This window comes from Dicentrarchus labrax, unplaced genomic scaffold (assembly GCF_905237075.1).
Source record: "Dicentrarchus labrax unplaced genomic scaffold, dlabrax2021, whole genome shotgun sequence".
In the NCBI taxonomy this organism is placed as follows: domain Eukaryota; kingdom Metazoa; phylum Chordata; class Actinopteri; family Moronidae; genus Dicentrarchus; species Dicentrarchus labrax.
The window spans coordinates 23,551,712-23,570,984 of NW_026136702.1; the positions used below are offsets into that span (position 1 = coordinate 23,551,712).

Consider the following 19,273-nt stretch of genomic DNA (forward strand, 5'->3'; position numbering starts at 1 on the left):
ACTGGCCTTGTCTCGTTATTTTCCATGAGTATGAACTTTGTTCGAACGACGCAGGGTTGAAGCGAAGCCGGAAGTACGCGCGGATGACGCTCTCGTTCCTTCCTGCCGCGGTGGCGATGCTAAAGCAGAGAGCCGCCTGACCGCCCTGCCTGGGATGGATTTAGAAGAAGCTTTTAAAGTTGTCGGCGAGTTTGGACCCTACCAGAAGCGGGCGGTGGCTGTCCTTGTTCTGACACAGGTTAGTTGGTGTATTTGAAAGTATCTGTTTTAGACAACCGCGGAAAGCGTCCCCTGCAATAACGTTGCAGACGGAGACGTAACGTTAGTACGGAGGTATCGCTACGTGGCTTTCAGCCTCTGCCGGAGGGCTTCCTAAGAGTTTGACTGCGGACTTACAGAATAACATCAATGTCGGCGTGAGTGTTCTCACGTTTTAACGTTGGAACTGTCATCGCTATCGTTAGATACGAACGCAGCAAGTGCACTTTCTACCGGGAACTTTACACCAGACTTCCTTTTAAAAACGGAAAGAATGTTGTTGCCATGTTGATGGGCAAGCTTACAAATAAGATGGGCCACAATTCAAATCTTTTTACACATCTATACGAGTTTCACTGTAATTCGGTATACCATAGAAGTCTCGTTTAGACATAAATGAATCGTAGTGAACCTTTCATTCCTGCTTCTCTTATTGGCTGAAATAACATCCCCTGCGCGGATTCCTGCATTGACCAGCACTGTCAGACTAGTATTTTTACAATAATTTAAATGATATAGCTCATAGGTATGTCAAACGCATGCCGAATTAATTACAACATCCCATGTATTTCTAAATCGGTTTAAGCAATTTCCCACTTGTTCTAAATTGTCACAAATAACGAATGTAATCCCAAACGGCCGCATCTTTAAATGAAGTTTGTCTCATAGGGTTAAGCTAACTCCCGCTCTAGCTAGCTAGGAACGTTAGTGGATGATGCTGTTATTGACGTTGTGTGGGTTTGATATGTTCTGTATTTGTTTGCTATCTTTCTTAATAAACACCACCGAATCTCATTTATGGACTTATCCTCCGCATTTCTTTGGTTTCATAATTAGTTTAAAATGAAGTTAAACATAAAGTAGCAGGGTCTTTAAAACCTGTTGAGTCACTCAGAGTCATTTGAAAGGACTCCCTGGGGCTCAGTATCCTGGCTGGGTACATGTCTTACTAATATTACATCATAAAGACAGTTCTGCTACACATTGTCAACACTTAAGAAGAAGGGTAGAACCATGTACAAGCCTCATGTTGGCCTTTGATCCAAAACAAGTTAATAATGCAGTGAAGGGTTAGAACATCCTCCACTAGAAGGATACAGAACATCTACGTCAGCTGGAAAATGTATTTGCCGGGTTTGCAGAGTGGTCAGACGTACACACTGATAGCTGCTGTAGTGGTGATGTCAGTACTTCTAATAGAACCGTCTCTGTGTGTTTTCAGGTGTACATGGCCTGTCAGTCCATGCTGATCGTTCTGGTTGGATCTACGCCAGAGTACCGCATCGAGCAGCAGGACGGCGTCCCACCCGGCCAGCAGGAGCTCCTCCAACGTGTCGTCTTTACAGAGGACATCGACACCATAGTGACAGAGGTGAGGGAGCCAGAGGCTGTGTGTATTTACATTTTCACCCAGCCAAGGCCTCTGATTCAGCATGTGTGCTCGTTTGCATGAATGAAGCTGAATGAAGTCCACAAATAAGGCTGTCTGTCACTGTCTCTGTGTTCCCCAGTGGTTTCTCGTCAAGCAGCAGGCTTACAAGGTCAGTCTAGCTGGATCGCTGTTCTTCGCCGGGCTTCTGGTCGGGAACATCGTCTTTGGGCCGCTGTCTGACAGGATTGGTAGGAGACCTGTCTACTTGACAGGTGAGAAAAACCACGGGCAACGTATTCACAGGTCTTAAAATGTCTTCTAGTGTAAAATACAATAATCAGAATTTTAAGTTTTAAAATATCTTAAAAAGTCCTAAATATCATTTTTACAGATCTTTAAAATTTATTAGATTAATTAAGTTAACATTACGTGTATAACGTTGCATTTGAACATGGTAATACTGTTTCTAAAAACACATTTAAAAGTGTGGCCGCTTTTAAATGTGTTTTTAGAAACAGTATTGCTCATGCTGTTACAAGTACAAAACCAACCCAACATGGAACCAATAGCCATTTTCCATCATATCGTGCCAGTAAGGACATACAAATATGTCTTTATGGTTCTTATGGTCTTAAGAAGGTCTTTAAAAAGGTTTAACCTGCTGAAAGCTGCAGAAACCCTACACAGACCTTATAGGACAGATTTGTCTCAGTGAAGTTGTCCCGGAGAGTTTGTCCTGTTTGTGTTGTTTGTCTTGTAAACACTGGAAATTTGAGTCCTGATTCAGAAATCTAGAACATTTAAAGGAAGAATTTAAGAAATACTGGTTTAGTCCTGGTTTAGAAATTTTAATTTCCCAGCTGTTAACAAAGCACCAATTATGTGAGTTTATACCTGGAGTCTACTTTATAGAAAATAAACACAGATTTTGTCGTTCACAACCTCTGACATATTGTGCTGACCTTGATAAGCACATCAGATATGATATAGTGGTGATGGGATTTCATTATAGTAACTCAGCGTTTCCACTATCGCCTACATTTATTCAGTCAGTGTGCCGGAGACTCGTTTTTTACTGCCCCAGCAATCCCATAAATCCCTCATCAAGATTATTCCAATAAATTCTATGCAGTGAGGTATTCATACTGTATTTTGAATTTGGGAAAAACAGAGCACTAGTTTTGGATCGGTGCTCTGAGTTGAAGTATCGGGACTGAGGTTGGATTAGTATATTCCTGATTTTAAAGAAATTATAAATGTACTGTCGAGAACATGTTAGCTAACAGTTTTTTGTCATCAGCTAGGTGCTTAAAGCGACATTATGTAACTTTTCTACCTTAAAATAACAGCGCCCATGCTACGCTGAGTTGTAATACAGTGAATGCCTCTGTCATTCCCGCTCTGCACCCCAAATGACTGTTCTTGCACTATGGAGCCTTTGTGTCCGGGTTGGGACAAGTGCTTAACACTTTACGGCATAAAGTCACACCACCAACTATGTCAGGGATTTTGGTGAAACTGGATCATATTATATGGAGATACTGTTTACTGGTTTTCCCTCTGATGTCCTCCAGCTGCTCTGCCTCAACTCTCTGTGATTTACGGAGTTTCCTGACCGACAATGAAGTAGTTGCTGTTGGCTTGTTAGCTCAGCCATACTGCTGGGTGCTGAGAGTACCCAGGGAGGGTTTGTGTTTACATTGGTAACACTGACACTGGGGGCGGCATTGACACTGGTGTTATGCCAGATCAGAGCCTGTTGAGCGGGCAGTGTAATCGGACTCAGTAGCTTATATGGACATTGTTATTGTTTGAGGCGGAAAGACCTCAGAGGATGAGGGAAGGAAGCTACGAAGAGAAAGGAGAGCGTGATCCAACAAGAAGCTGCCAAACAGGAGTCAGTCTGAGACTGGCTTTTAGTTGTTGGCAAGAGCGTGGTGAAATAAAAGGCTGCAGAAAGACGGCGAGCTGGCCTTCTAGCTGTCAGTAATATTAGCTAGCTTGCTATGTCTTGTGTCTCGGTCTGAGAAGTAGTGCCCAGTAATAGAAAAGTCGGTAGCCTTTGCTCAGTTGCGACACCTCTGTTCAGGAGAAGACTGCATCTAGTGTCGCGACCACCATGCACAAGTATAAATAGTTACGGCGCTCCTGTGACGTCACATTGTCGCGCGACATGTCGAGAACGGCGAGTATACCGAGCGCTTCACGTGTCCTATGCCGTGGCAAGTGTGTGGCCGGCGGGGGGCCCCCCTCCCTGCAGCTGTAAAATGAGATCGGCATAAGCTTTGTGACTGTGTGAATACTGTTCACAGTAATACAGAGCACGCTATCCAGTTCAGCTAGACTAATTTCCCTGAAGTTAATTACTGAAGCGACTCTTTACAGCGGTGCAGTAAATACACTTAACATTGACTAGACTCCCAACCTTTTTCCTTCAGGGACCCCTGACTCAGTGCCTTTTTATATGGATATTTCATATTGTATTCAACACATATAGAACAATTGATAAACTGTACAATGAGCCCGAATAGAGAACACAATAACAGCATGAAATATGTGTAAAACAAGCAATTTGGATGAATTAATTTGTATTATTTTGTGTGAATACTGTAATAGAGATTAGTTCTGCTATTTTTTTTATACAATACTATTTTTAGCAATCATCCCTACTTCATCTTTTTTCTTCTCCTGATACTTGGCTGTTGTTATAATGCAGGATGAGACTGTTCATCAGAAGCTGAAGGCTCTGTGAATATAGCTTGTGTTCAGTGTTTCCATCTCTAATCATAATTTAAACTTTAAAAATAAGAATTTCATTTGTTTTTCTTCACATAAATGAATGGAATTCTGACATATACACTGTGTATATTTTTTATGTTTTCTTACACCCCTTAAAATCAAAAAGGTCTCACGACCCCCCCATGATACTTTGGCGACCCAAGGTCTATAAACATGAAGAACTCAGAAATGATAATACAATTCCCCAGTCCCATATCAGCCTCCCCCCTCTGTGGTTTTAGACAGACAAACTCATGAATGACTTTTTTATGCCACTGTGTTTGAAGGCGGTTTGAATGTTCCAAGCGGAGCTGTTGATGACAGCTTGGTTTCACGCTGCATGCAGAGACATGGAAAAAGACCATTAAACAGAACGGTGTTCTCTGCCTCTCTGTCTCTTTTATCTTCCCTCCAGGTCTGTTTTTTGAGGTGGTCTTTGGTTATGTGACTGCCTTCGCACCCAGCTATGAGGTCTTCGCCGTGTCTCGTCTCTTAGTGGGGCTGATGAACGGCGGCATCGGGCTTGTCTGCTTCGTCCTCACTCAGGAGTACGTGGGCAAGTCCTACTGGGCCATGACTGGTAAGACAATCCTGTCCTACATGAATTTATATGATTATTTGCCGACTATAGGTCTTAGTGTTATGGTAAAGCTAGCAGGGACTTTTGGTTGTGTCAGGATGTAGTTGTGGGTGTGGGCTTGAAAAGTTCCCATGGCTGTTTAGTAATCAAACATGAGATTTTGACATTACAATGTGGTCACTTTAACCACACCCTGCTGATCCTCTTGGACTGAGTTTGTATTTATTTTTTTCTCCAGGGACGTTGACCAGTATGTCTTTTGCGGTCGGCATCGCTCTGTTTGGAGCTCTGGGCTACTTCATCCAGCCGTGGAGGAACCTGGCCACAGCGGCCAACTCGTCCGGTGTCCTTTTCTTCCTGCTGTCTGTGTGAGTACAAACCTCAGAGAGGCAAGCCACCGCCCGCATCCATCTAAAACAAAAACAAATCTACTGGTGCCTTTAAGAAACATTTCTCCTCAGGGGTGACTTTAATACAGTAGAGCCCAACCCTCATTGGATTTTTGAAACGATACCAATTTTAGAGGCCAAAATTCACTGATGTTGGCTGATATTGTGAATTTTTGAGCACACACACTACTACACACTACTACACACATAGATAAGACACAGAAGATAATCAAATCCATAGAATAAGATAAAATCATTTATAATTACATACATTTTGCATCACAAGCTGTAATCTCTCCTCTGGTCTCCTTTCCTCCAGCACTCTTCCAGAATCTCCTCGTTGGCTGTATTCTCAGGGTCAGACAAGGCAAGCTGAGGAGGTAAATATATTGATACAACAGTGCCGAGTTTGTTTTAGCTGTACTTGTATCAGTATGAGAGGGCTGTGGCAGCCAAAAGCCTGTTTGAGGGAAATATCAGTGTAAAACAATAACGACTGATTAGTTGTTATTAAACTATTTATTATTGGGCAGATATTTCGACTTGTCGATCATTTTTGAGTCATTTTTTATGAAAAAAAAAATATTTTCTGATTTTCTTGTCCTCTTTGACAGTAAACTAGACATTTGAGGGCATCTCCTTGGGCTTTGGGACATTTTATGGGCCAAACATTAACCGATCAATCGAGAAAATGATTGACAGACTATCAGTCACTTTTTTTTTCTTTAAATGGACTTAAGTTTCTGAAATAAGATTACATTTTATTTTTTTCTCTGCCTCTTCTTTCAAGAGAATTAATTTGAGTCTTCCTCGACCTCACTGTAAAATGGCATTGAGCCAGCCTGTGTCACGGTTACCAGTCAACAACCTAACACTGAGTAACTTAATTAGGAAGCTCTATCTTGTCTTAATAGGTTCTGCGCTACATGGCTCTGAGGAACGGCAACGCTGCCAACAACCTGATGCTGCAACGTGTCGGTGCTGCTAAACCCGGTAACCATGTCAACAAGGGCGCGGGTGTCCTGCAGCTGGTGATCCATCCGGTCCTCCGTCTGAGGACCATGGTGCTCATGTATGTCTGGTGAGTATACCACCACAGAAGAAGTGTTAGTGCAGCTGCTTAAGCTCAAAGCTGCTTAAACAGGCTCATTAACACAGGGTTGTTGGTTCAAATCTGGCTGCCACAGGCTCAAATCAGAGCTATTACTGCTACTTCTTCTTTAACTACAGTATTTCTACTACGAATATGGCTACTTCTATCATTTCACTTTTATCATTACTGCCAGAACTGCTAATGAAACTGCTGCTCATACTGAAACTACCTTTGCAACTGTTAGCCCACCACTGCTAATATCTCTGCTTAACTTGTGTCCCCAAAGGTACTGTCAAAGATTTATGTGCTATTTTAAATGAATTCAGAGGTACTTTCTGCCGTTCATACATGCGTAAAAATCATCTTTAGAAAATTTTCTTTTGTACATTTCTGTGGTCTCGACAGCTATTGGATGGATTGCCACAGCATTTTGATTCATGTTCGTATTGTAATATCTCACAAATATCTTGAATATTGTTGGACAGAGCGGGCTGAAGCAGTAATCTAATGTACAAATGCTTGGTTGGTTTAGTATCTACAAATGATCTTACTTACTTTACAGCTGAATGTCTGGGTTTTATTGTAAATGGAATCCCAAAAATGGTGCATATTCCATCCTCCGATCTGTCTGAGGTTATAAATCGATTGTAAGAATTAGCGTTTGAGAGTTTCTAAAAGTTCAGTATATTTTTTTTAAAAAGTGGACGGATGATAGCTGACATGTATTAAGTAGTCTTGGAATTGAACATGCTTTATAACAACGGATTTGGGTTGGCCATAGTGATCTGTGATGTTCACAACAAAAACTATAATACTTTCAAGCACTCTGTATCTAGAGCACTAAAACTTTTTGTCTGACACCAACCTCTTGCCAGTTTTACACCTACTTTATTACAGCTGCTACAGAGCTTTTAGGCTGAACTGGTTTTAACACGAAAAGGTTTTTTTCTTTCTCTCTTTTATTTGAAGAGAAGACCTGATTGGATCGTACTGGTTTATTCTGCTGCCAGAGGACCCTGTTGATCAGAGTTTACAGTAAACAAGCAGGTTTCTGAAAACAGAAAAGGAAGATAAATGTCAGAGCTGCTGAGTAGGCTGCAGATCTGTTATTACCTGACACAAATTCTTTTTTTTAACCCTTTTCAAAGCCTTTTTTCAAATCACAATTCTGGATTAATATAATTGATCTATGTTCATTATCATAGCCACTTACCTGCTCTCTGTGTGTGTGTGTGTGTGTGTGTGTGTGTGTGTGTGTGTGTCACAGTGTGTGTGTCACAGTGTGTGAGAGACTTTGACAGTACCTTTGGGGACACATTTCAGACTGAAGAGCATTTAACATAAGATGTACCTCTATTGATCAGCGCAGGGGAATTCAGTACAAAGAATAAAGAACATATTATAAAATAGGAATAATATATACAATAGATACAATTGAATTAACCTGTGTGTATGTACATTGTACATGTGCAGTGTTTCTAAAAGTATTCTTTGTGTATGTACATGTGCACTATCTGTGCTGTGATTGACAGTTTAAGTGCTAAGTGCTTTCCACACCGTCCAATTCAGTCTCACCACCGAGCTGGCCTTCCTCGCCAGCTGGCCTGGTTCGTCAGTGTGGTGGGATTTAGGTTTTTCCTGACGGAGAAATGAACAAATGAACATGATTCAACAAGCAGTGAAGTCTATTTAATGACTCAGGATAATAAAGTAACAGTCAGTCTATCTTAGCTGGGAGGACAGAGCTGATGTTGCAGGTCTGACAAAGAGGTGCGGACACAAAGTTGTACTGAAAAAGATTCTGTCCCATCAAATGTATCATACAAAAGGGAATCAGTGTACTTTAGGTCACATGTGTACTGAGAAGAAAAATGCAGAATAATGCATGATAATAGAAAACACACTGAAATGATCATTTAAGCTTTAACACAAGTTTCGATACCATTTCCCCAGCACACCACAGCGAAGAAGACGACACTGGTAGAACTCGTAGCAGCCTAGAGCACACATTGAAGGGCCTGAGCCTCCTTAATTGGGGACGGCTTATCCAATTCGGGACGAAAGCCATGTCATCCAATTAGAAAAAAGCAGGTTTTTGGGTCAGTGGTTAAGGCCTAGGGGTAGTTTAGGGTTAAGGTTAGGCCATTAGGGCTTATGGTTAAGTTAAAATTTCCAGGAGTTGAATGTAAGAAGTTAAACATAATGTCCTTAAACCTGACATAAGTATACGTGTGTGTTGCAGGTATGCATGCAGTCTGGTGTACTACGGTCTGACTCTGGGGGCCAGCGACACGTCTGGTAGCCGTTATGTGAACGTAGCCATGTACGGCCTGGTGGAGCTGCCCGCCTATCCGCTCTGCATATACTTCATCAACAAACACTGGTGAGACACACACAACAATACACACTGTTCAGTTCAGTAACACAGTACAATTATGAACTTTATTTATATAGTTGCTTTACAAAGGAAAAAAAAAAAGCCGATAAAAAGACAATAAGGAATATGAGCACAGAGATAATAAAACAGAATGAGTAAGAACAAATAAATAGGAATGAAAACAACAAAAATGTCCAAAAGCTTGCACAAAAAGAAAAGTTTTGGTGGGGTGGTGGTTCCCCTATTTAAAAAGGGGGACCAGAGGGTGTGTGCAAACTACAGAGGCATCACACTACTCAGCATCCCTGGGAAAGTTTACTCTAAGGTGCTGGAAAGGGGGGTCCGGTTGAGTGTCGAACCTCTGTGCGGGTTCCGTCCTGGTCGTGGAACAACAGACCAACTCTTTACTCTTTCAGGTGTCCTGGAAGGGGCCTGGGAGTATGCCAGTCCGGTCTACATGTGCTTTGTGGATTTGGAGAATGTAATGACCGGGTTCCCCAGGATAACCTGTGGGAAGTGCTGCGGGAGTATGGGGTGAGGGGGCCACTTTCCAGGGCCATCCAATCTCTGTATTTCCAAAGCGAGAGTTGTGTCAAGATTCTTGGTCGTAAGTCGGAGTCGTTTCCAGTGGGCGTTGGCCTCCGCCAGGGCTGCACTTTGTCACCAATCCTGTTCATGACTTTCAGGACAGGAAATCGAGGCGTAGTCGTGGGGGAGGGGGGATGTTGCAGTTTGGTGGGCTGAAGATTGCATCGCTGCTTTTTGCGGATGATGTAGTCCTGATGGCATCATCGGCCTGTGACCTTCAGCACTCACTGGATCGGTTCGCAGCTGAGTGTCAAGCGGCTGGGATGAGGATCAGCACTTCTAAATCAGAGGCCATGGTTCTCAGCAGGAAACCGGTGTCTACTTGTCTACTCCGGGTAGGGAGTGAGTCCTTACCCCAAGTGAACGAGTTCAAGTACCTCAGGGTTTTGTTCACGATTGAGGGTAGAATGGAGCAGGAGATTGGCCAGAGAATCGGGGCAGCAGGGGCGGTATTGCGGTCCCTTTATCGAACAGTTGGCACAAAAAGAGAGTTGAGCCGAAAGGCGAAGCTCTCGATCTACCGGTCGATCTTTGTTCCTACCCTCACCTATGGTCATGAGAGATGGGTCATGACCAAAAGAACGAGATCCCGGGTACAAGCGGCCGAAATGGGTTTCCTCAGGAGGGTGGCCGGCGTCTCCGGAGAGGGTGAGAAGTTTGGATATCTTCGAGGGACTCGGAGTAGAGCCGCTTCTCCTTTGCGTCGAAAGGAGCCAGCTTAGATGGTTCGGGCATCTGATGAGGATGCCTCCAGGGTGCCTCCCGAGGGAGGTGTTCCTGGCACGTCCAGCTGGGAGGAGGCAACGGGGCAGTCTGAGGACCAGGTGGAGGGATTATAGCTCAACACTGGCCTGGGAACGCCTCGGGATCCCCCAGTCAGAGTTGGCCCATGTGGCCAGGGAAAGGGAAGTTTGGGGTCCCCTGCTGGACTATCTACCCCCCGTGACCCGATCCCGGATATGCGGATGAATATGAGATGAGAGAGATAAAGGGATAATAAATCAGAAATAGATGTGGGAGCAAATCCGTTTAAATCTGTAAAATTAAGTTATACGATTTTTAAATCAATTTGAAATTTGACAGGGAGCCAGTGTAGGGAGGCAAGCACAGGGTGATGTGTTTATATTTCCTTGTCTCAGTAACGGGTCGGGCTGCAGCATTCTGTACCAGCTGGTGATGGTGAAGGGAGCCCTGGGTGATAGCCAAGTAAAGTGCTTTGCAGTAATCAGGCCTAGAGTAAGTACAAGCATTCAGCACTTTTTGCAGACCACCAGAGGATAAAAATGAATTTTTTCGACTTTAGTTGGATGAAACAGGATGGAACAACAACTTTGACTCTCTGGAGTTCTTTTAATTAATGTGCTGATGTGTACATGTAGATATAGCGGATAGCGATGTGAGGTGTTCTGGTTAAAGCCTGCACTGATGAGCTGTTGTGTGTGTTGTTGTGCAGGGCTGGCAGGAGGAAAAGCATGGCCAGTTTCCTGTGTCTGGCCGGATCCGCCTGCCTCTGCACCATGTTTATCCCCGAAAACACAGGTGAGACAGACAGTTAGGTAATAACACAACAAAATTAAATATATTTGTGATAAACAGCCTGGACCAAACATATAATACATTTCCCCACATTGTGTAATGAATTATTCCATATTGTAGTAGTTTTTACCAGTTGTAGTAATGTTTTTATGAATTGCATTTTGAACAAGCGGAAGCTTTTTGAGGGTCTTTTTGGGGAGCCCTGTCAAAAGACCACTGCTACCCTGCTAGAAATAAAAGCGTGAATGAGTTTTTCCAAGTCTGCATTTGACCTGAAGTCCCTGAGTTTGGCTTTATTTATAAGACAATAACAAGCTGATCTTGTCACTGCTTTTATGTGGCTATTTAGACTAAGATCACGGTCAGCTATAATGCCGAGGGAGGCACCACAGGCCATAATCAGTGTCTGATTCAATATTTGGGAGGTTTAATGTAGGTTAATTGTCAAAAATGTAAAGTGTACAGATGAAGACATCTATTTTGGCTGGTTATTCCATAACGCACCATATTATTACATTGTCATTGTAAAACTAAACCACCACAATATGTAATAATTGATTACGGAACACAGGGAAATGTATGTTGGTACAAACTCTACTAACTGTTCAAACGTGTGCCCACTTTTCTGTGATTCAAACCATCAAGTAAAAAAAGGAAGGAAGTGAAAAACTGAACTGAAAGCCTGGAACTAGCTGAGCTGTTCTGTGAGGCTGATTTCATCACATTACACAACTACAGTGTTAGCTAGTTGTTTTAAAACCTGCAGTGTGATCGCAGTGTGACAGAATAACTGTGAACTGATGAGGGGGAAAAACAAGCTGCTAGTCCCACATATTAATATTTCACATATTTAACCCATCTTATCTCATTCTTTTACATTTTTACCTAATGGTTTTGAGGAGCTCTTGTTTTAAGTGACCTGTAATGAATTCAACTTTAGATCAAGATGAGATTGGATTTAAAATCTACACTATCAGCAGCACATAGAGCCAACCGTTCAGGGGCTCAGAGCTGTAGTTTTGCGGTGACCCCTGGGAATGATTTATATTGGGAGTTTACCTAGCTTTCGCTGCCAAATGTGATGCATTATTGGGTTATATAGAAGTGAATGAAGTTATGGCAAAAGGTTTGATGAGCCGTCAGAGCTATCAGACAATCAGTTTCTACTGTGTAATGGTTCAAACTAATTCTTCAATTCATGTTCCAAAATGAGTTTGACATCCTGAATCCAGTCAAGCATTCAGTCCATGCCGTGTGCCTGATGGTCACGAAGTCACTTGTTCTCCTCAGCAGTATTTTTGGTGTTAAGTTAAGGGTGTTTATTTGTGTTTGCAGGGACCTTGCTGAGTGTCACGTCATTGGCGCTTCTGGGAAAACTGATGGTCAGTGCAGCATTCAACATTGCCTACGTTTACACCTCTGAACTCTACCCTACAGTAATCAGGTGAACTGACCACAGTCTGCATGTTGAATTATTCACACACATCACGCTGCCTGAAGCTGACCAGGTGGGCTTCAAGTGTGTCTTCTATATATGTAATGCAGTGAGAACCTTCAAGTGATGTTCAATATTCAAGTCAATGGTTTTCAGTTTTTTATGGGGGTATTTGTGTGCGTTTGTTCCAGGAACGCTGGTTTAGGAGTTTGCTCTATGTCGTGCAGAGTTGGAGGAATCCTTGCACCATTTGTTCCTTCCATGGTAAGAATAATCTGTATTTTAAGACTTAAAATATGATTATGACAGGTCTTAAACATTGATTGGATTAATGAAATTAATGTTACTTGTTTAATTTTTCTCATTTTTAAATGATCAATTTCATTGATCACGCTTTTTTTTTTTTTTTCTATTTTACTAGTATGGACGTAAAATAGGTTTTAAATCGCATTCATAGTTCTCTTAAAAACCCTTTAGTGTAACCTGTTGAAACCTGCAGAGACCCTGGTGTAGGTTCATAGCTAAACAACAGTACACATCTCCTCTTGAGAAAACTTGAGCCAACATCAGCGAGCACTTCATCTCAGATGTGAAGTGAAATTTAAAGAGCCATTCAGTAACCTATGACCGTTAGTAGGATCCAGAAGGAATGGATAGTGAACTTTCTGAGACTCCTGTATTTGTTCCAATGAAGAGAAAACATGGAATGTGAGCTTTTCTTATATCCAATGGGGATGCTGAGCTCACAGAATGATTGCCCTTCTCTTTCATTTCATTGAGGACGCTCATTAATCAACATTTCTGTAACTGTGTTATCCAGCTGGATAATTTTCAACTGCAGTCCTTTGGCAAGATGTTCTAACAACCAATAAAGGGGCATGTTGAACCAAAAGAATTGGGTACGATTTAGTGAATGAGAAAGATGAAATACTACTGTGGTGTTTCATGTTGAATGATGAAACCTCCTCAGCATGACTAATCAACCTGGAAAACATAATCAAGATTAGGCCCACTCGCTTGGGGTTTTTCCAGCTTTCAGCCACACCCCTACCTCACTCAGTGGATGGAGTTTCCCGGTTGCCGTGGAGATGGTTTTGTAAATAACGAGAAGGGTTGGTTTTTTGGGGTGTTTCCAAGGTCAAGAATGAACCTTCAGGTTCAATAATTTCTCAACATTTTAGTATCCCACATACCCCACTGACACTTCAGGGATTAATAAAAGACATTGTATACTTGTTTCAGAGTTGAGATTGTTTGAAAGAAATTAAGATCACAATGGCAGGAAATTCCCCTTTAATGGAGTGAAACTTGGACTGTTGACCCCAGTTAACCCTTGTGAGCAGCAGTTGTAACTTAAAGCTGAAGATACAGTGACACCTAGTGGTGGATTAGGTTACTTCAGCAAGATGTAGCAGCTAAAGCACAGGCACAAGTTTGAACCATAGCATCTGCTAACACAGCAAACAGATCTTTGACTTATACAACAGAAACAGCAACAGCTCCTACGATTAAACAGTATGTATTATATTGTTATCATTAAATGGAGGTGCACAGGAAAGTTAAACCAGTAAAACTGGAATATTCCTGTGGGCTTTGGTAGGTTGTTTACATCATGTGCTTAACTACTGTAGCTAATCAAATCTACTGTAGGTCATCTCCACATAGATTTCCATAAAATTGGGTCTCAAACAGTATTTATTTTTATTCTCTTTAAATTTTTAATGACAATTTAGTTTAGTTTTTATTTTAGTGTTTGAGCAGTTTATTCTTTCTCTGATGTGTGTGTGTGTGTGTGTGTGTGTGTGTGTGTGTGTGTGTGTGTGTGTGTGTGTGTGTGTGTTGCAGCGGGCTCTCCACACCTCCCTGCCCTTCACTGTGTTCTGTCTTAGCGGTCTGTCTGCAGGCTGTCTGGGCCTCCTGCTGCCTGAAACCCTCAACGGACCTACTGCAGAGACTCTGGAGGAGCTCAGCAGCCCGACCCACAGCCGAGTGCTGGAGAGCAAGGTGACACAGCACTGAGCTGATAGAGAGGCACACTAAAACCAAGTGTGAAAAAAAACAAAAACATTTGAGTTAACTGAAATAAAACTAGTTTGCCTAAAAAAAAATATCCCTGAAGCGATATTACATTACGTTAATATTTGTCAATACAAGCATTAGGAGGTGTTGCATACGTTTGAGACTGGGAAGTCTGCACGAATGTGAGTTTACAACAATTAAACAATAAAAACTAAACTGAAACAAAAATTAAAACAAAATAAAAATAAAAAATACAAAACTATAATGACTGATTGCAGTGTGAACATAGCAAGTAATCAGTGAGGCAATGATCTTACAGAAGATCTGGACAGGAAAATTAAATAAAAATAATGATGATGATGATAATGATAATAATAGCCTAATACAGTTAACGTCATCAAAGAGGGCACTTGTTAGGTCTGGGGCAAAAGGACAGAGGCGTTGGGGTCTATCGGTGCACATTCCAGTCCTGTAGTTTGTGCCAGATGATTAACTTCACACTCCAATCTTTTTTTTTTTTTTTTTTTTTACAATATTTTTATTGGGAGTTTTCAATTATAACAACCATTGCATATTAATGAAATAAAATGGTCAGTCTTGGCAGCAGATACAGTATATCATGAAAAGGCAAGTAAATAAAAACACAGTAATTAAACAGGTAAATATACAATGAGTGTAATTACAATGTGCCGAACTCTTCGTGTGTGTGTGTGTGTGTGTGTGTGTGTGTGTGTGTGTGTGTGTGTGTGTGTGTGTGTGTGTGTGTGTGTGTGTGTGTGTGTGTGTGTGTGTGTGTGTGTGTGTGTGTGTGTGTATGTATCTGTAGTGTGTGTGTGCAAAATCGCTTCCCATCCTTAGTCAATACACACACACACACACCAAGCAGACCAATCACAGTTGTGATTCATGGGAGGTGTGTGTCAGGCTACGGCAGCGATTGGACACAGAACCAAAACAGAACAGCACCACTTACCTTCATCTCCTATTATGATTTGCATTCTGCATCACTTTTTTTTGTTCTCTTCATTGGTCATAGCTCACTCTTCCTTTTGTTTTCCAGGCTCTTTTGTATGAAGATGAGGAATGGAAATCAAACCACAAATGAAGCCAGCGACCTCGTCTTTACTGCCGGAGCAGCTCTGAGCAGCGAGACAGATTGTCCACACCTCAGTCCTCATGGAACTGCTGCCTCAAAAGGGTGAACTGTCCCTTTAATTAACTTGAAGGACTGATCACTTTTATATCTGTGGACTGTGACAATTTAAATGCAGCAAGGACATAGATGCTGTCCAGAGCTTCAGGAAGAGGGCGTTGTTGACTGACGCGAAGGTTTGTTCTGTATGTAATTTTACAGAAAATCCAGACAGTTGATCCCCTGCCTTTTTATTTGATTTCCTGAATGTGGTCATGGTGTTTGTGCCTTACTTGGAGGTAGACATCGAGAGAGACAGTCACTATGTGACAGGGCAGATATGTGACTTGCATTACATTCCAGAGATTGCTGGGACGTTTGAAAATCAAACTCAAAAGTGGGACTGAACGGCTGGCTAAGCAAAAAAGGACAGCGTTCTGCTCCCGAGTTTATAAAATGGAGGTTATATGGATGAGTTATATGACATGCTAACTTTAAACATGTTAATATTCCTCAAAATACAGTTGAGTTACATGTTTAGGACCTCACTGAAATTCAGGATTAAATGTGCTCCACACCCAACCGTGAAATCTTTCTCTTGTGTCTCTGGCACATAGCTCTGTCACGTGCTGGTGTTAGCATACAGTGCTGTGTGTGTGCCCAGAGGCAAACCAGCATTGGAGACTGCCTCATCCAATACATGCTTACAGTTGCTAAGCGTATACTTGGGTGTAACATTAGCGGTTGATCTTGTAGTATTTTTATAAATGTACGTTAAAACCTTCTAGCTGGGGTTTGTTCTGTGTCTGACTCTGTGAAAGGTTACGGTACATGTTCAAACCTGTGACACTGAAACTAGATGCCCTGAACTTTAACCTGCTGATCCATTAGTACGCCATCATACAGGCTGTAGTTTCAGTTCAGTTTCAGATCTGACCATTGAGGCATTAAGTGTAAACCAGTGAGCTGTCAGCTATTGAGAGGAAGTTTGATTTAATCTGGCGGCAGAAAGGTGGAATTGTTCAAAAAAAGACTTTGGTTGGTTTATTTACACTTACTCACAGATACAGGGGGAAGTTTCAGGGGGAGTTTGTATGATAAAAGAAACAATGCATTTTCTGTTAGGGTATGATCTCCTGCCGGCTCTTGGGGACTTGCTGGTCGCTTTTGTTTATATTTGCTGGCCATGACAATCCACCACCACAATCCACTCTGATACAAGCTAAAATATGGGATCAGGAGTCAGCGAGTACGCATGTCTGTGTGACTCTGATTGGCTAACCCTGATATTCTTCAATCTATACGTTTGTGGCCTAACTACAGTGGTACTAGAGCATCCTTTTGAAGGAAGTACTGGCAGCTACAGGGGTGGGCACTAGGTGTGACAGCAAGAAACGTTGTGTTGGTTAAACAACAATGTCGCCTCCCGTAGAGGTTAGTGTAGATGCCAGTGAGTTAGTTTTTCTTCTCTGAAAGAAGAGCAAAGAACAGTGCTGAATAGTTTTCTCGATGGAAAAGATATTTTCACTCTTGGTGTGTTGATCTGATTGGTTAAAGTACGCCTGTGATAGACGGTGATAGTCAGATGGTTCATCCAGCCCTTTTTCAAACAATTTCCAACAAACACTTTCCAGATGGTTCTTTGTGTAACAAACCATCAGGTTAAACCAATCTAACCAACCCAAACCAGCGAAGGCAACCAGCATTAGCCAATCATGTTTTAGAGCCGTTTTGTCAATCTCATGAGGGTCTGGACAAAGTCAAGCACTTAAATTGGGTAGAAAAAGGCAGATACAACTTCAAACTAGTACAATCGTGTTACAGGGAACCTGATGTCAGTGCTCACCCACATACATTGTGTCCTAAATGATGAGTTTATCAGTTGTCCATCATCATCATCTGCCTACCTACATAGAAAACTCACTGGAGATCTGATGTATTTCTTAAACAGCCATGCAGCTCAAAGGGTTGCTGTACGTTTTGAAAGATCTTGTTATTCCAGTTGCTTTTTACGGAAGTTCTCCAGACCTGTATGAGCTCGATGAGATGGCCGCTTGAGATCACGGAAATTGAGACGGATGAGCACATTTAATCACATGGATTTAGTTTTCACAATGAATAATGATTCTCCAGACCAATCCTACATATTTCATGAGCTACCATGATTGTAATGCGCACTCCACAGTTATGAATGTCTAAAGACCAAATGCACCATCTCATTTAAATTCAAGGTAGAACTCTGACAGGTTAAATTATGGATGGATAAATAGCACTGCAGGTAGGAGGGAAAACATGTATTTTTGATTTTGGGATGAACTCTCCTGTTCAGCTGTATCATACTAGCAAAACTTTAGGACTAGAAACTCTAATTAAAATAACGATTGAATTTACTATTAAATGAACATCATGGAATACACGGCAGCTATTTAATCAGCTATTTAATAAATTAGTCAAAGCTTTAATCGTTTAATCATTGAGTCATGATCACGCAGCATTACAACCTGAAGGTCAGTCAGGAACTAATCCTTTATCTACTGTGTAGCAAAGATTTGTAGTTTGTGGGAGACAGTGGGACAAGTGTGGCATTTCACCCCCAACTGTGGGACCATTATGTTTATTGTTTATGTAGAAGAGGAAGAAGCCCTGCACACAGTGTGTGTACGGTGAAGCAAGAGGTGCTGGTAGCCGTAAGACAATTATATGGTGAGTTTAAAATAAACCACCAGAGGATGTGGTCATGATGGAGAACATTGCATCAACATTTGCATGAGAAAGTCAGGTTTTGCTCGACTCTCAGGCTCATGACAAGATCCAAGCTAATGCATAGAATAGAACACATTATTTAATAATGGGACCAACCTGTGTCAAACAGCAGAAATAGTCATCAGTCAAACTACCACTCTGGGCAAAACTTTTAAAAGTGCATTAAACCATTTGAACAAACCCTTCCTACCTTTTTGTGAAACTGAGCTTGAACTACAGCGGCTGTAACATCCCCCACAAGTTTTCCCTGCAACTAAAGATGTAAACACTTGACGAGCATTTTGCCTCCTGTGCCTTTAACTCTGAAGTGTTAAACTATATATTAGATATTATTGATATGTAATTAAAGATTAAGATATTAGAAAACAAATGTTGACTGAGATGTTTTATATGCCATCATTTTGTATTGTGTACAATCATGCTATTCCAATGTGTTCCATGAAGATATACTGTATGGGTCCTTAAAATGTTCAATGATCTATTTCTGTTAAAGGCAGTAAACGTTCCAACAGTGAATCCAGTTATTAGACGTCTCATTTTGTTCATCACGATCACACTCATGGAAAGAGTCTGTCTGCCTTTCTTCATTCTTCAGTTCAAATAGGAGCAACAGAAACAGCAACAGTGGATGTTTTGTTCTTTGTTTTTTTATTGAATTGAATGACCAAAAGGTACACTATCCATCCCAGTCATGTCAAATTATATTCATTTCGCTCAGTATCACTAGTCACAAATGTGCCTCAAGGGACTTCACATTCTGTCCAATATACAACACTGTCTATCGTTAGACCATTGATTCAGGTCAGGATGGATCTGGGAGGATGTCGAGCAACTTCAGGTGTTTCCAAACAGACCTGAGTCAAATGACCTCCTCTCCACCATGGAGACCTGGAAGAAGAATAAAAAACATACAAGAGGCAAAACTCAAACACACCATCAAACAGATGATAATG

The 19,273-nt window shown here is 41.6% G+C and overlaps 1 protein-coding gene across 3 annotated transcripts; it reads left to right on the top strand.

Moving 5' to 3' along the window:
• Positions 1–107: 107 nt before the first annotated feature.
• Positions 108–18,836, top strand: slc22a15 (solute carrier family 22 member 15). 3 transcript variants are annotated; one of them, XR_007886920.1, is made up of 13 exons: positions 108–238; positions 1,481–1,630; positions 1,770–1,902; positions 4,824–4,988; positions 5,227–5,356; positions 5,697–5,757; positions 6,292–6,458; positions 8,713–8,853; positions 10,575–10,671; positions 10,889–10,974; positions 12,307–12,415; positions 12,598–12,670; positions 14,252–14,328. XR_007886920.1 is itself a non-coding variant. In XM_051418186.1 (13 exons), exons 1-13 carry the CDS (start codon positions 155–157, stop codon positions 15,528–15,530), a joined length of 1,503 nt encoding a protein of 500 aa, XP_051274146.1. In that variant the 5' UTR covers positions 108–154; the 3' UTR covers positions 15,531–18,836. The 3 variants fall into 3 exon arrangements, 2 of the variants coding, with proteins under 2 accessions (XP_051274146.1, XP_051274154.1); XM_051418186.1 differs by lacking the exon at positions 10,575–10,671 and adding an exon at positions 15,486–18,836 and having other exon boundaries at positions 14,252–14,410; XM_051418194.1 differs by lacking the exons at positions 12,598–12,670; positions 14,252–14,328 and having other exon boundaries at positions 12,307–12,429.
• The last annotated feature ends 437 nt before the right edge of the window (positions 18,837–19,273 follow it).

What these genes read in the sequence shown, in the direction of transcription:
- slc22a15 (XM_051418186.1), top strand. Translation starts at nt 155, where the DNA reads ATGGATTTAGAAGAAGCTTTTAAAGTTGTCGGCGAGTTTGGACCCTAC. An exon ending in TCGACACCATAGTGACAGAG is followed by an intron (nt 1,631 to 1,769) that starts GTGAGGGAGCCA and finishes TGTGTTCCCCAG; the next exon opens with TGGTTTCTCGTCAAGCAGCA. An exon ending in CTTTTCTTCCTGCTGTCTGT is followed by an intron (nt 5,357 to 5,696) that starts GTGAGTACAAAC and finishes CCTTTCCTCCAG; the next exon opens with CACTCTTCCAGAATCTCCTC.